Source organism: Carlito syrichta, unplaced genomic scaffold (assembly GCF_000164805.1).
Source record: "Carlito syrichta isolate Samal-C Ts95f unplaced genomic scaffold, Tarsius_syrichta-2.0.1 Scaffold309091, whole genome shotgun sequence".
NCBI classification, from domain to species: domain Eukaryota; kingdom Metazoa; phylum Chordata; class Mammalia; order Primates; family Tarsiidae; genus Carlito; species Carlito syrichta.
The window spans coordinates 448,672-465,489 of NW_007253187.1; the positions used below are offsets into that span (position 1 = coordinate 448,672).

At 53.2% G+C, this 16,818-nt stretch overlaps 1 protein-coding gene across 1 annotated transcript in view; it reads right to left on the reverse strand.

The window, feature by feature from the left end:
* Window positions 1–1,060: 1,060 nt before the first annotated feature.
* SLC13A2 (solute carrier family 13 member 2) overlaps window positions 1,061–16,818 on the reverse strand; it is a 25,453-nt gene continuing 9,695 nt past the window's right edge. Inside the window, exons 2-12 of the mRNA XM_008066711.1 lie at window positions 9,234–9,362; window positions 8,301–8,437; window positions 7,986–8,191; window positions 7,288–7,456; window positions 7,065–7,187; window positions 4,809–5,027; window positions 4,514–4,602; window positions 4,118–4,239; window positions 2,815–2,976; window positions 2,097–2,234; window positions 1,061–1,629 (exon numbers count right to left, since the gene is read on the reverse strand). Coding sequence (XP_008064902.1) covers window positions 1,459–1,629; window positions 2,097–2,234; window positions 2,815–2,976; window positions 4,118–4,239; window positions 4,514–4,602; window positions 4,809–5,027; window positions 7,065–7,187; window positions 7,288–7,456; window positions 7,986–8,191; window positions 8,301–8,437; window positions 9,234–9,362 — 1,665 coding nt within the window. The 3' untranslated portion in view covers window positions 1,061–1,458. The remainder of the gene's footprint in view (window positions 1,630–2,096; window positions 2,235–2,814; window positions 2,977–4,117; window positions 4,240–4,513; window positions 4,603–4,808; window positions 5,028–7,064; window positions 7,188–7,287; window positions 7,457–7,985; window positions 8,192–8,300; window positions 8,438–9,233; window positions 9,363–16,818) is intronic.

Consider the following 16,818-nt stretch of genomic DNA (forward strand, 5'->3'; position numbering starts at 1 on the left):
GATGGATATAGTGTCATTCTTCCCTACTCTACCCTCACTTTGCTAGATAAATGAAAACTCTGATGTCCATAAGGGTGGAGAAGGGGAGTGGGGGGGGAGACAGGAGTGGTAGAGGCAGAATAGGGAGGCAGAATGATCCCAAGTTGTAGTCCCGGACTCTAATGGCCATGCCAGTTTTGAGCCTGTTCCCGAGCCTAACCTGCATCCTTCTTGCTCCAGGCTGACATTTTGGGTGAGGGTCAATCTTTGGCACCCATCCTGGGTCAGCCTGCCTCCTCTGGTCTGGTGGGACTGGTTTTTCCAGCTGGAAGAAGGGTCGGTGAGGAACTGGCAGGGGCAGAGGGTTTTATGTAAATGCCCAGGGAGTGCTCTGGGAACGGGGAGGCCGGTTTTCCCAAAGACACGCAGGGACTGGCAGCTCCCAATTAGCTGGGCTCAGTGATGTCAGTGCTACTTTCCTGGGTGGCTGCACCCACTCTGATGGGTCTTGGCAGGGGTGCCCGGCCATTATCTTTCCCCTTGTGTGAGAGAGGTGCCGAGGGGCTGCCCTACAGGACAGAGGCCAGGTCCCCCCCACCATACTCCTCAACCTGGGGCCTAAGCCGCCTTGTGGGCCAGCCCTGGAGAGCATGAAAAATCATCCCAGACTCTACTGAAAAAAGGCTTTAATGTGGCTAATGCTTGAAGCCCGAGAGGCTGGGGAGACCTCAGTATGCTGGGCCCATGGCAACCACGGTAGGACCTCCTCCCAGGTCACTCCAAACCTGAGGTTTTTTTTTTTTTTTTTTTGAATTGGAGTCTCACTCTGTCACCCAGACTGGAGTGCAGTGGCCACTCCCGGCCACCGCAGCCTCGACCTGCTGGGCGATCCTTCCACCTCAGCCTTCCAAGTAGCTGGAATGACAGGCGCGTGCTACCACGCCCGGCTAATTTTTTGATTTATTGTAGAGATGAGGTCTCGCCAATTGCCCAGACGGGTCTCGAACCCGTGGGCTCAGGCAATCCGCTCACCTCAGCCTCCTAAGGCGCGAGATTACAGGCTGAGCCACCGAGTCCAGCTCAAGCCTGAGTTTTAATAAATACAGTGCAAAAGGGTCTGGTCACTAAGCCGGGGAGACAAAGACCCAGAGAAGGCATGTTGCATTGTCGGTGAACACGTGTACCACCAAGCACACACACCCTGGATCATGTGCACACACATCCCCCCAGACATCCTCACACCACCCCCACAGACACACATACATACACATGCATACACACACGCACACACACACATTTTCCTATGACACATAGGAGATTGAGCATACACACCTCCTCCCAGACACACAAGAGATGAAGTATCCACATGCCCTTCTCTCAGCATTTGATCCGGGACTTGGAGATTGGGGTGTCCCCTTGTGGCTCAGAGGAGTAGAAACGAGGTGGGTCTTCCTGCGCTTGACTGGGCTGCGCCCCAGTCTAGGGGCTAGGCGTGGTGGGGTTGCCCGGGCTGGGCAGGCAGTGGGCTGTGGTATTGGACTGTGCCCAGGAGGGGAAGGTGTGCAGGCTGAAGATGGGGAAGCTCCAGCTGTTGATGGCCAGCGTGATGATCAGCACGCCGATGATGTTGAGCAGAAATCCCGCCCGGGCCTGGAGTGGGGAGAGTCAGATGGACGGGGCAGGCGATAAACGGGGCCAGCACCCACCCTTCAGAGGCTCAGGGTTGCTTGGGAGTCCTCCTGCTGGCATGACTCTCCCTGGGTCTAACCCACAGCACTGGCCAAGCCTGTGCCTCTTGACTTTCTCCCAGTGCCAGCAGGGAAGAGGGAAGCTCGTGAGTGTCCAGGACCTTAGGCTCCATTCTCTCTGAGCTCATCTTCCTGAGTGGGGGTGCCTGGCACCTGGAAGTCTCCCCCATATTCCTCACCCCCTTCCCTCCCTCTCACATGGTCCGGGGCTGGCAGGGTCTGAAGATGTTACCACGGAGGGACCACATCCTGCTGCACCCTCCCTCCAATGGGACCCACTCTCAAGTCTGAGAATCACGCCTTTCAGCTACTTTGTAGTCCACCGAGCAGGAAGGAGGGTTGGGGCATTCAGGCCTTCCCGCCACTCACCATGTCAGACACTTTGAGGCCCCCGAAAGAGAAGACGATGGCATTGGGCGGGGTGGCCACGGGCAGCATGAAGGCCAGGGAGGCAGACAGAGTGCAGGGGAGCATGACATAGAGAGGGTGGAGGCAGATGGCCTGAGCCTGGAGTGGGAGACAGAGGGGCAGAGGTGACCTTGGTTCCCATTCCAGGGCGGGGAGGCCTCAATTCCCCTCTCCCGGGGACATACCCTGCCCCCAACACACTCTCTGGTCATGAACCCACCACTTTTGCCGGAAGGCACTGGGTGACCTGGGAAGGGCCCCTTGACCTCTCTGGAGGGAATGAGTGTGCTGCCCTGCCTCGTGGGGTGTGGTGAGGGGAGGGGCCCATAAAACGGATCTCAAAGTGGCTCCGGGGGTGTCATCAAAGGCTGCAGGAACGCACCTGGGGAGGAAGGGGCTGGGGACGCTTGGGGGAGCAATTTTACCCCATCACCTCAGGAATGACCAGAATGGGGGCAGGGCTGGGGAGGTGGGTGAGGCCACCAGGGAGCCCCGTCACGATACTCAAGGAGTGATGTCACCAGGGATGGGGTGAGTCAGGGGCCAGGGTGCCTTGGAGCCCAAGGTGGCTCAAGAGCCTGGAAAAGGGTGGAAGCTCAGGGGTCCTCTCCAGGAAAGGAGGAGGTGCAAAGAGGCAGGAGGACTGCTCAGAGGAGGTGTTTCTGCAAGGCCAGCTCACCATGGAGGCCAGGATGGGCAGGAAGAGTGTGGTGGTGGCCACGTTGCTAGTGCACTCGGTGAAGGTGGCAACCAGGAGGCAGAGGATGAAGGCAATGGCAGGAGCTGGCACATGCTGCAGCGGGGTCAGCTTGTCCCCCAGCCACTCTGACAGGCCCGATTGCTGTGGGCAGAGGACAGCGGTGGATGAGAGGCGGGGTTTCCCGGGCTCCAGAGTCCCTGCATGAGGCTCGAGCAGGGTCCTGCTCCTGCCCACACCTCCTAGTCTTCAGAGCCAAAGATAGCTCTGAAGGGAAGCTAGAACCCAGCTAGGACAAGGGCAGTTCCTGTCCTCTTGAAGAACAGTTGCAGGTGGGGAGAGGGGCCAGATGAGAAATTAGAAGGAGGTCAAAGGGCCTTCTTGGGGAACCTGGGGCTTGGTGGGAGTAAAAACCTTTGACCTCATTATTCCTGCCTTCCTGACCTCTCTCAGGAGGTCCCTCGACCGCTTTAACCTTCTCCCTGCCCTCTTCAGTGCTGTGGCTTGTGGCACAGGCAACCTTGCTCCAGGCAGGGAGGGAGAGTAGGGTGAGAACCCTGATAGAGGCTGGAAGAGGCTGACAGGAGCAGTCCACAGGGTCAGAAGAGCTCTGAGGTCTTGCCCTGCCCACGTCTGTAATGCCAGTCTGTGAACCCAGGGAGCTGGGACTTTTATCTCATTCAGTGCTGCTGGTACCTGGCACAGTGCTTAGCATGGTCAATAAATGAACATACCACAGACCCAGGAGTCCCCGTAACCAATCCCTAACCTGGGCAGCTGCCTCCTGTCTGTGCAGTGAGTGAGCTCAGTCAGCACATGGGGGGCCAGGGGCACTGTGTCAGGCAGGGACTTCTCTCTTTTGGATGGAAGTTCTGGTCCCCAGAGCCTGGCTGGGTGTGATCCTGGTGCCCCCTAGTGGCTGTGGCTGGCAGACCGGGACAACCCAGCACCAACTATTTGGGCGCTCAAGCCATTGCATTCTAGCAGGGAGTGAGCACAGGCTGGGGTGGGATGGAATTCCTAGCTGAGAACAGGCCCTGCCCACCAGAGGAGACTGCCTCCCCTTTTTGGCTTTGAGAACCGAACTTGGCTGGGGTGGGGGGCTGTCCAGAGCTAGTGTCTTCCTCCTCCCTCAGAGGGCGCTCTAATGGAAGTCTTGCAGCTGCTGCAAGGGCTCTGCCCAGCAGGGGTCCCCTAAATGGGGATTGGATTCCCCTCTGTGGGATAGAAGCAGGGCCCCCTCTCTCCCTGCCACAGGGTCTCAAACAGGCTAGGGGTCTCTCACCTCACTGCCTTTGGCCAGGGCAGAGCCACCACCCAGCAGGAACACGATATTCCAGGGCATCTTCTGGTTCACTGTCTTCCAGCTGAGGAGGGCAGGAGGGGCCTTCAGCTTCCCTGGTTTTTCTGCTCCCAAGCAGAGAAGGACAGGTCACCAAGATCAAACAGGCTTTTCTTCCCTCTACTTGGGGGCTCCCTGTGTGCGTCCCTATCCGAGCTTAGTGTATGCAGGAGGGGACCCTCAGTTTTGCAACATCCCAACTTTGTCCCCGTGTAATTGGCAAGTTACACCAGCCTCTCTGGGCTTTGCCACTCCTGCCAAGTGTGATCAAAGGTGCATTACATGCCTGAAGACAAGATTTGCCCGGAGACCTTTCCCTGCCCCAGTCCAGGTGCTTACCTGGGTTCTGGGTCAGCCCTGGGATCTTGGAGGGCACGATGAACATAATTGTGCTGATGAAGATGGCCACTGTCCCATCAGACACCATGCTGTGGGTGGGGTGGGGAGGGCAGGCTTAGTGGCTCAGAGCTGCTTGGGGCTGCAGGTAGAGGGGTGGTAGAGAGGAGCCTCTCCCACAGAAATGCCTGGGGACTCCCCCATGTGTTACCTCCTGTTCTGCACTGGGAGCCCCTTCCCTCCTCCTGGAGCATATGAGTCCCAGGTGTGTCCTCCTCCTGTCCCCCGCAACTCTCACCTATTCCCACGAGCGTTGGCAAAAGCCAGGTTGCCCCAGCCAAGGAAAAAGCCTGGCTCCCGCGTGAACCAGAGCAGCACCAGGGTGACAAAGAGGAAAGTGACAGCCTTTTCTGCGAAGGTCATGGGGCCCAGCAGCTTGTGCTCTGTCTGGATGACTTGGAAGGCTGCCCGCTGTTGCCTCTTCGCCTGTTCTCCAAAGCCAAAGTTCTTCCGAATGCTGCAGGTAGAGGATCAGAGGCAGCTCATGAGGGACCAGTACCAGGCAGGGAGCCAGAGACTCTGAGAACCCATGATATGAAGACTGAGACCCACAGAGGGCATCTCAGGGTCATAACTCTAAGGCCCTCCATCCACCCCAGGTTCTGAAAGAGTAGAAGGCTCTGGGAGGTGGGAGGGATGGTGGCGCAGGCATAGTGGCTCACAACTGTAATCACAGTGCTTTGGGAGATCAAGACAGGAGGATCGTTTGAGGCCAGGGAAACATAGCAAGATCCCATCTCTACCAAATAAAAAGTAAAGAAATTAGCCGGGTGTGGTGGTGCATGCCTATAATCTCAGCTATTTGGGATGCTGAGGTGGGAGGATGGCTTGAGTTCAGGAATTTGAGGTTGCAGTGAGCTATGATCATACCACTGTGCCATAACCCCCAAGAGTCTTCTTTATTTTTTGTATTTTTAAAGACAGGGTCTCACTCTGTCGCCCAGGCTGGGATCTGCTGCATCTGCCCCATTAAATCCTCTTCCTCTTCTAGGGTGCTGAGCCCTACCTTGCCCAGGGTGGAGAGGACCTAGCGGCTTGGACCCCATGCCTCCTTCTAGCCCTGACTCACAGCTCGCCTCCAACAGCCTTTCAGCAGATCCTCCTGTTCCTCCTCTACCTGCTTCTGGGTATCCCTGCCAGCCTGAGTCCCACTTGCATTGTCCTCAGAGGCACAGGAGGCTGCAGCCCACTTCCTTGTGCTGTTTACTTAACTTATGTTGACATTTAACTTTCCACTTGGGTAAATCTCAACTTCCTCGCTGGACTGTGAGTTCCTTAAGGGTAAAGACCATGCTTCATACGTCTGTGACTCTGCCATGGTGCCTGGCACTGTGCTGATTTCTTTGACTTCCATCTTGTCTTATACCAGATCCCAATCTTAATCCAGCCTCCTTGCATTTGCCCAAGTGATTTTTCCAAAGTGCAGCGATAATGCTTAAAAACTTTCAATGGATCCTCTCTGTCTGGGCAGGGAGGGCAAATTACATCTCATACCACAGTAACACTCATACCACCACTTTTATCCTGTACTCATGGCAGATATTACTAGTCAATCACAGACTCAATTCCAACTGAGTTTTGGCAGAGTCTCCCATTATTGTCAACTCAGAGCTCCAAACGGTGACTACCAGTAACCCAGGGGTGGAAGTAGAAATGAAACCCATCTATTACTCTTGGCCTCAAGGACAAGGTCCAAACTCTTTTTGTGACACAGGAGAGCCTGTATAATCTTTCCCTGTCTACTTCTTTGGTTTCATGTCCTAATACTCCTTTTTGCTCTTTGTGTTTCAGTCCTACAGAACTAGAGATCCCCCCAAACACATGTCCTTTCTTGCCTCTGTGCTTTAGGCAAGCTGTTCCCGCTGCCTGGAATGCCTTTACCCCACTCTTTACCCAGCTGACTTCTAGTCAGCTCAGGCATTATCTTCTCCAGGGGTCTTCTGAAATCCCCATGAACCTGGGCTGAACTAGGTATTCCATCCTCTGTGCTCCCACAGCATTTGGGCTTCCCACTGTCAGGCCCCCACCATAATACCACTCATCAGCTGGGTTATAAGGTCAGGGACTATGCCTATTACCATCTAGTATTCTCAGTGCAGTGCCTAGCACAGGGCCAGGCAAACCATAGGAACACTATGAATGCTCCTGTTACTGACCATGCTCAATGGGCGCCTTAAGTACTTATCAAAGGACAGTGGAGTATCTTGGGAGGGGGCCTGACCTGAGCATCAGGAGACCTGGTTTTCAATCCCAGGACTGACAAATCTAGTTGTGTTCCATCCATGAGCCTCAGTTTGCTCATCTTCTGAATGGGGTCATACACTCTACCCAGTAATTCCCTCACATGGGAGTCCAAGTGCACAGAGGGGCCTTGGGAGGGAGAAGTCTTCTCATTGGGATGGTGATCATATCACTTTTCACATCTGGACCCAACTGGAAGCTCCCAGGGTTAAGGGCAGGGACCCGGGCTTCTCTCACCTTCTATGCCACTTACTTGAAGCCCAGGAAGAGGACCTGCAGCCATAGCCAGGCCAGCAGCAGCAAGATAACCATGGTGGGGAAGGCAAAGCTGAACCAGGAGGCAAAGTTCACCACGTTGGCATTTTGGGGGAAGAGCCTGAAAGGAGACATGGGCTGCTGTGTGATGCTGCCCCACCTCACCTGCCTCCCAGTGAGTGCAGACCCCCACCCTGCTCGCCCCACCCCTTGTCACTCACGAGTTGATCTGGCTTTGCAGCACCAGGTTGGGCGTGGTGCCAGTCAGCGTGGCGATGCCCCCGATGCTGGCTGAGTAGCACACACACAGGCTCATACCCTGGGTGAAGCGGAGTTGCTCCTGGTTCTGATGGTCCCTCCCGGGTGGGACAGGATGGGCCTGCCCATTATCTGTGTACAAGGGAAATCTCAGATGGGGGTGGGCGACACAGTGCCAGCTCTAAGGAACATGGCTTGGGCTCCAGGGCACCTTGTCTGGAAACCACCATGACCTAGGCTAGGAGGAGGGCAGAGGCTGCCTCCAGGTCTGAATGGGACCATCGTTCCCCAGAGTCTCAGGCTGGGAGTACCCTCAAACACCATCTGGTCCAACCTCTCTTGAGATAGAGAAGCTGAGACACAGAGAAGGGGAGAGGATTGTCCAAACCACACAGGAAGAATGGAGCCCAGAGTCCTGACTGCCCACCTAGACTCCAGCTATCTTCTTGCTGGGGTGACCAAGCATCTTGGTCTTCCCATGGGACTTCGCATTTGCAAACCAGGAAAGTCTCTGGCCAACTGGAACAAGTTGGTCACAATACTCTTGCCTCCTTTTCTCTCCCCAAAAGTTACAAGATGACTACGCCTCGAAACAAACTGCCTTCAAGGTCCTCCCCAAGAACCAGAGGGTCGGGGCAGGGCCTGGCCTCATCTTTCTCACCAAGCTTGGTCTCCTCCTTCTGGGGACTTGGTTCCTGGAGCTCAAAGGTGGGGTTGCTACTGCCTTCCTCGACATCCTTGCTGGCACGACTGCTGTGCAGTTGCTCCAGGACAGCGTGCGCGATGGGCACCATCATAGCCGTGGTGGCCGTGTTGCTGATCCACATGGACAGGAAAGCCGTGACCAGCATGAAGCCCAGGATCAGCCTAGGGATGGGCAGATGGACACACGGCTGTTCCAGCATCTCTTCGGGGACAGGACGCCCAGAGGGCCACCCTGTGCCAGGTTCTCCTGTCCTGGTGTGTAGGAACTTACAGGGCGGGCCGCACCCCGATGATGAGGAGCACACGGAGGGCAATGCGCTTGTGCAGGTTCCAGTGCTCCACTGCGATGGCCACCAGCAGCCCCCCGATGAACAGGATGTTGGTGTCCCTAAAGTACTCGATGCAGACCTGGCAGGAAGGGACACGCTGAGAGACAGGAGACCCAGGGGTCTCCCATGGTGCCCCTGGGTGGATGGGGAGCAGTCGTCATGGACATTCTCATGAACTGGCATCCCCCTGGGCTCTCGGAACCCATGGAAGTGATTTTTGGATTATCTGTCATTTGATTTTAACCAGGCTCCTCTCTTCTTGCCAAACTCACGTTTTGCCCCCTTGGGAATGATTGGGAGATAAGCTGCCCTGATGCTATCTATGTTTCAAGGCATCGATTGGGAGTTAGGCGACTTAGTGCTGCTTCTAGGAACTACAGCAGCAGTTCTCAAAGTGTGGCCCTGGGCCAGCATCATTACCATCACCTGGACCTGTTAGAAACGAAATGCTTTGGCCCCACCCAAGATCTACTGATTCAGAAATCTGAGGCAGGGCCCAGCCATTCCTGTTTTAACCAGCTCTCCAGGTGACTGATACTTGTTCAAGTTCAAGCGCCACTGAACGAGAAGTTTGTGAGCCCTTTAGCGAGCTTTCAGGGACCTTTTTTTCTGGGGTCACTAGGCCTTTCACCTCCCTGACCTAAGGCTGGCAAATCACTCCCACTGTGAATGAACTCTCAACACCGGCCACACCCTTGGTATTTCTAGAATGCCCTCCCCTTGTCTTCAACTGACTCCTCTGTGCTCTCTCAGGGCAGAGGAAGGAGCCCCTTTCCCGTGGCCTTGTCTGTGATGAGGCTTCTCGATCACAGGATCCTAGGAAAGACCCCCCCGTCCCATCCCTGGGAGTCCTTTCTCCTAGGATGGGGGCTCACCTCAGAGGCATCCATGATGCCCATCATGGGGAACAGGATGATGGGGAAGAGGGCGGTGACAGCCAGGGGCAGAGCCTCGGTGCACCAGAAGAGCGCCATGAGGATGATGGCAAAGGCGCAGTAGGCCTCCTGCAGGCGGGAGAAGAGTGGCACAACTGTCAGAAGGGCAGGTCTGTGTCCTCCAGTCATGCCACCTCCTGCACCCCAGGCAAACCAGACCATTTGGAACAGCCTGGGGAGAGCATTGACATCCACAGTCATAAATTCCCAAGCCCAAGGTCCCATTTCAAAATGGAAATGAAAAACAAAGGAAGGCACTTTCCACCTTGTCTTTGACCTTGGGCACCCTGGGCATTATAAACCAGCTACCCCCCAGGAGTCTGGAGTTGACAATCAGTCCCCATCCAGCCCTAGGGGGGTGAAGGAGGAGGGGGCCCAGGTGAGGATCCTGAGACGAGATAGGGGCTGCCAGAGAAAGGAGTGGCACCTGGGCAATGTGGCCCCCCTGCCTGGAGCCCTGGCTTGCTGTGGCTCTTATCACAGCCTGTAAGAATATGATTATTTGAGCCAGGTGCAGTGGCTCATGTCTGCAATCCCAGCTGCTCAGGAGGATTGCTTGAGTCCAGGAGTTCGAGGCTGCAGTGAGCTAGGATTGTGCCTTATTTGTATGATTATTTAGTGTTTGTTCCCTCTGTCAGAAGGTGAGCTCCACAAGGACAGAATCAGTTTTGTGGCATCTGGGTCCTTGGGGCTCAAGACCCAGCAGGCCTCAGAGCAAATCTTGTCTGAATGAATGAATCACTGGAAAGTTTGGGGGAATGGTAAAGGGTCTCCTTCCTAGCAATCCTGGCCTGGTCACTGCATTACACAACTCCAGAGTCTCCATTCACACCTATGAGTATAGACTATGAACGTGTTCCCATCCCCGTGTCGTGTGGGAAATCGGGGGCAATGCTGCATCATCGTCTCATGAGTCTTTGGGTACCAGAAGTCCTCTTTCTCTCATGAAGCCCCCAAGTCTAGAAAAGCCTGACCTCAGGCTTGGGAGGGGACCCAGGAAAGGAATGGGGGCCCACCCTTTTTGACAGAGCCTCTCCCAGGGCTGGGGAAATCATTAGCTAGGAGGCCTCCAGGGGAGAAGACACCTGCATCCAAGGCTCTCTGGGAGCCGGGCATCTGCCCACTCTGTTTGCCAAAGGAAGGGGCCCCATGCTGGGGTTAATTGGACAGTGGGACTGGGGCCCCCTTCTGCCTTACCTGTCCCAGTTGCCCTGCCCTGCGTGTCCTCTCCACCTGATATGGGCTGGGCTCACCCTTAGTACCTCACACCCTCAGTACCCTCAAGTTTAAGAGGGGTCTGCTGGGGTAGGAGTGGGGGGGTGGCCTAGGGAAAGAGGAAGCAGCTGCGTATTGAGCAATTCTTAGATGCTTAGTGCTGTCATTTTTGTGGTTAATTGAAAACATAATAGCCATTAAGTTGGGTGTGGTGGTCCCATGTTATAGTTGAGCTCAGAGGCTATGTGACTTGCTCAAGGTCACAGAACTAGGGAGTGGTAGCACCAGGATGGAACTTAGGTAAGGCATCTGGATTGAGTAACTCCATGCGCTACCTGAGAACATTCTCCTTGTAGTCTATGTAAATGGTGCCCCTGGAGTTTTGCAGTGCACAGCCTACACAGCTGTACACAGCCCTCCACCAAATCTGTCTTCAATCTTCCACTAAATCTTCACTTCTCCTCACCCTGGACATAAACTCATCAGCTCCAGGACTGGGTCCACCTTGATCCTTGGCCAGAGACCCACCCCGCTTTCTTCTCCCAGTAGGATTCTGCTGATGCTGGTGTTTCCTTACCTGTAAAGATTGAATGGCCAGTTACCCTACTATCGGCCTAAGGGCAGGTCAGCCCTCTGAACGCTGGTGCCCCCCACCCTGTCCAGCTAGAACTCCTTGGCCAGAAACAGAGAGGGGGGCTGGGGCAGATGACCACTCTGTTGATTCAAGAAGGAAGCTCAGCAGAAATATCCCGAGGACTGCTCTGTGCCAGGTATTGTATCCTACGTGCTTCAAATGCTTTTGAAAATTGCATTTAGTTGCTCTGTAGGGTAATGACTATTGTCTTCCTTTCACAGACGAAAAAGGAAAGGTGCAAATAAATTTCGTAAATGTCTCGAAGTCACACAAATAGTAAGCAGAGAAGTCAGGCCATCCGGTTCTTGGGCCCCAGCTCTCACCTACCACCCTGAGCTCAATCCTTTGCATTTGAGGGTGTACTCAGCCTCAGGTTCCTTGTGACCCTTGGGGGTAGGGGAAGAAATTCAGATCTATCCTCCCCAGGGCCTGTTGCTTCCTGTCACCTGACTCTGTCAAGTTGTTTCACTTTTGAGACTCCATTTCTACATCCCAAAGGGAGTTGTTAATAGTCAAACCTGCCTCTGTGGGCTCCAGTATGTTTAAGATATGCCTTCCTTCCCTTCACAATTATGCTGGGTCCCTCTCCAAGGATCAAAACCTGAAACCTGTCTCAAAGTTCCATCCAGAGGCCCTCTCTAACCTCAGGCTTTGGCCCTGTGTCCCCATCCCACCTCCGGGCAGCCTGTCAAGCTGTAGCATAACTTGCTGATTTGTTCTTCCTGGATCATGGGCTTCTTAACTGGGGCATGGAATTCCAAGGATCTATGAAGTTGGATGGGGCTGGGCACAGAGGCTTATGCCTGTAATCCTAGCACTTTGGGAGGCCAAGGAGGGAGGATCACTTGAACCCAGGAGTTCAAGACCAGCTTCGGCAACATAGTGAGATCTTACTTCTACCAAAAAAAAAAAAAAAAAATCAAAAAAATTAGGCATGATGGCATGTGTCTGCAGCCCCAGCTACTCGGGAGACTGAAGCAAAAGTTTCGCCTGAGCCAGGAGGTTGACACTGTGGTGAGCCATGATCGTGCCACTGTACTCCAGACTAAGCAACAGAGTGAGACCCCAACTCAAAAAAAAAAGTATATATAAAGTTGTGTGGGAAACTATTTCATCTATTCACTACATCTAATTAAGGTTATGAACAGAGGTAACATAGCACCTCAATACAGAGGCAATGGTATTATTGGTAACTTTGTGACAGAGTTGATTGTGGCTATCAGATAGTGGATATCTGCCCAGATCAGTTACTGCAGCTATCTCAGAATATATCTCAGCAGACTGTTTACAGCCATCATTATTTTGAAATTATGGTGGTTATTATAACACCACTAGATCTTACTTAATGCGCTGGTAAGGAAGCACATATATTTCTGAATTGTAATTTACTTTTTCATATTTTGATAACTGTATTTCAAAATAATTGGTTTCTTTTGTAATTCTGTGCATTTTATTGTATGTGTTTCAAAGCAATATTCTGAGAAGACCGGAACTGAGACTCAGGGAGGCCTAGCATTGCCTACTTGGCCTGGGTTTGAGGCTGGGGGCCTCTCGGTCCCCCTGGGCCAGCTGCCAGCCCCTTGGGCACTCCCCAAGGGTAAAGCACTGGGAATCTTTTCTCCTAGGGCACACAATACATCTGATTACAAGGTCAATATCCCCAGCTCTAGAAAGGGGGACTCGGGGACAGATCTACCCTTCCAGGTCACTCTAGTGGACCCATTCTCTGCCCCTAGTACCCACTCTCTGCCTTGCAGCCAGCTCTGTGGAACCTGGGCTGGCCAAGCTCAGCTGGCAGTCTATGGCATGGGACCCAACCGGTTTACACACTGGCCACTGGCAGCTCTCCAGGGCTGCTGTGCTGCCCAAGTCCAGGCACGCCATCCACACGTGGAATTGTGCAAGGTAGAGCCTATACCGCTGTCTGCGGGCCCCTTCCCAGAGCTCAGAATCCAGCAGGGGAGAGAGATCTCCTGGTGGCCAAGGCTCTTCTTCCTGCCTCTGTCATGACTCCTGCCTTCCCTAGGCCAGCAGGGTGGTTGCTCCCTAGCTCTGTTCTTTAACTGTAGCTCGTACTCCCCTCTCTGTGTTGGTGGATGCCAGGGCTGAGCCTCTTTCTCCTCTGTGTCTCAAGCCCGTCACTCTCTTTTCTTTTCTTTTTGAGTTGGAGTCTCACTCTGTTGCCCAGGTTGAAGTGTAGTGGCACGCTCACGGCCACTGCAGCCTCAACCTGCTGGGCTCAGGCGATCCTTCCACCTTAGCCTTCCAAGTAGCTGGAACTACAGGTGTAAGCCACCACATCTGGCTATTTTTAAAAAAAAATTATTGAAGAGACGAGGTCCTGCCATGTTGCCCAGGCTGGTCTCAAACCCCTGGACGCAGGCAATCCTCTTGACTCCGCCTCCCAAAGTGCTGGGATACAGGCCGTGGGTGCTGGCCTGGTCTGTAAATCCTCCTTTACTACCCCCCCGCCAAGGAAGACACCCTGTTCAGCTCTCCACTCTTCTCTACCCCCAGGCAGTCCCTGCCATTGGAAATCCATTGGGCCTTCTGCCTGTCCATCAGCCTCTTACTCCACAAAAACCTTCTCTGGACCAGGGTCCCAGTCCTGCTGGTTCTGCCCTTCAAGTGCTCCCATTTGCTTTTTTCTAACTCTGGGTCACTAACCTGGTCCATGCCCCAGCATCTGTCACCCGGACTCCCGCAAAAGCCTCCTTACATATCTCCCAGCTTCCTCGCTTGCCCCTGGAACCCCTTCTCCTTGCTGCAGCCAGTGTGATCTCAGGGCGCAAATCTGTGTAATTTGCACCTTCCAACACACACGGCAGCTCAGATCCCTTCAGTGGCTTCCTACTGCTTTCTGGAACCTAGATTCAGGTCTGGCCTGTGCCTTACATCTTAACCGTCCTTCTTGCTCTCTCTGTTTCAGCCACATCGCCTGCTTCAGCTTTCTCAAATACTCCACCCTTCTTCTGGCCACAGGGCCTTTGCACATAATTTCCTTTCTCTGGACCTCTCTTCTCTCCCTTCTTTGCCTCGTTGATGCCTACTCACTCTTGAGATCTCAACTCAAATTTTCCTTTTTCAGGGAAGCCTCCCTGGCTTCCAGGCTGGGGCACAGTCCTCACAGTTCACACTCTAAGCCCCTGTACCTCTTCTGCAGCACACTCATCACAGTCTGTTTAATTAAACATTTCTTTCTTTCTTTTTTTTTTTTGAATTGGAGTCTCACTCTGTCGCCCAGACTGGAGTGCAGTGGCACGCTCCCGACCACCACAGCCACTGCAGCCTCGACCTGCTGTGCTCCGGCGATCCTTCCACCTCAGCCTTCCAAGTAGCCGGAATTACAGGTGGTGCTACCACGCCCAGCTAGTTTTTGATTTATTGTAGAGACAAGGTCTCGCCAACTTGCCCAGGTGGGTCTCGAACCCGTGGGCTCAGGCATTCCACTCACCTCGGCCTCCCAAAGTGCTGGGATTACAGGCTGAACCACTGAGCCCAGCCAACATTTCTTTATAAACTACATTATGAGTGGCAATCTTTGTTGTCATACTGTACTCTTCAGGAAGCAAGGTTCCAGTCTGTTTCTGCATCTATACAACACAGCTGACACTCGGAATGAATGAGTGAATGAACATAGGCCCTACAGATACAGATCTGAGTCAGGCCCTGCTATGACCCTCAGGGAGTCTGAGATAAACCTTCAGAAAGACTTCTAAACCCTAAGGCTGGCAACTTGTTTCTTGTGTGGTGGGAAAACACACATTCAGGAATCAGAAAACCTGAGTGCTGAGGCCTGGCTTTATTGCTATCTGTCCTTAGGCAAGTTACTTGACCTCTCTCAGCTTTTTGGGTAAGAAACATTAAGCATTTCCAACTGTACACACATTTATCTCTTTTCTGCACATTTATCTCTTCCATCTCCTAATAGGAATAAGGGAAACTCCCACCTAGCTGGGTTGCTGTAAGGTTGAAGAGGGTTAACACACGTGACAGTTTGAAAGCTTTGTACCTGTGAGCAGATGGCAGGGCTGGTGCTGGGAAGGAAATGTGCACTCGGGCTGCTGGGGAACCAGGATGGATACGTGGAAAGGAAGGTACCAGGGAGTGCAGGCAGACTCTGGACCCTGGGTGTGTGGCAGGCATGGGACACTCAGGCATTATGACCTCTGCCCTTTAGTAGCACAGCACTACCTGTGACTTCTGGGCAGCAGCAAATGTGCCCATAGTCTCAGAGGTGTCACAGCTTATTCCTCCTGGTAATTGATGGTTAACCCAAGGGTGGGGATGTGCCCGCACACAGCAGGCCACTCCCACTGCTCCTATGCCCCTGGCAAGTGGGCATGCTGATGGTAGGGAGAACCCTGGGGCCTCAGGAACAAGGTGAGGCAGTCGGTGGCAGCCTGCCAAGCAACACTGTAAAGGAGAGCAGGAGAAGGGAGCACAGAGAAGGGGCCCCTTTCCTGAGCCTCCTTCGGTCTTGGCTGTGGAAAGCTTCCAGACAGTGGACACTGAGTGGGTATTGAGAGACGAGTAGGAGTTTGGCACAGACTGAGGCATGAAAGATCAAGATGCATTCTTGGAGGGGTATACACTGAGGGAGAGCCTTGTCTGTCTTGAGAGGAATCTAGGACTTTGTCTAGAAGCCAGGAGTGAAAGGAGAAGGCCCTTGAGAAGTTTTAAGCAGAGAGTAGCATGGTCAGGTTGGTGTTTTAATAAAAGTTTACACTATTTTCCTATGAGATTAAAAAAAATGTGTGCGCAAGTATTTGTATGTACTTGGGGAAGCTTCTTTCTTCCTTGTTTTTGAGTAGGATCTTACTCTACCGCCCAGGCTGGAGTACAGTGGCACACTCAAGGTCAATGCAGTCTCGACCTGCTGGGCTCAGGCGATCCTTCCACCTCAGTCTTCCAAGAAACTGGAATTACAGGCACATGCCACCACACCTAGCTAATTTTATGATTTATTGTAGAGATGAGGTCTTGCCAAGTTGCCCAGGCTGGTCTCAAACCCCTGAGCTCAGGCAATCCTCTTGCCGCTGCCTCCTAAAGTGCTAGGATTACAGGTGTGAGCCACCACATCCAGCGGGAAATTTCTGATTTACGAGTTCTTACACATTTTTTTAGTACCAGGAATCCCTTGGCAGCTTGATTAAATCTTCCAACATCTTAGGATGTTTTTAAGTGCACTAAATAAAATAAATATGACTGAAAAGGAAACCACTGTTACTGAAATACAGTTATTAAAATATGCAAAAGTGCCAGGTGTGATGATGTGTGCCTGTAGTGCCAGCTACTCGGGAGACTGAGGCAGGAGGATCACTTGAGCCCAGGAGTTCGAGGCCAACCTGGGCAACATAGCAAGACCCTCTCTCAAAACAAAAACAACAATATGACAAATTGCTGAGGAGTGGGGCAAAATCCTTTCCAAGAATAACAGGTAGATGCAAAATGCCTAATATCCTTGGGGATTGAATATGTAAAGGGGACAATGGCCAGTTCATGTATCAAAATATATCTGCAACCAGCTTGGAGGCCAAACCACAACCTCTATAACAGTAGGCCTTAAGCGGATTTGCTCAATGTCTGCCAACTCCCTAATTTTTGGCCCCCACTCTTTTTTTTTTTTTGAGTTGGAGTCTCACTCTGTCGCCCAGACTGGAGTGCAGTGGCCGC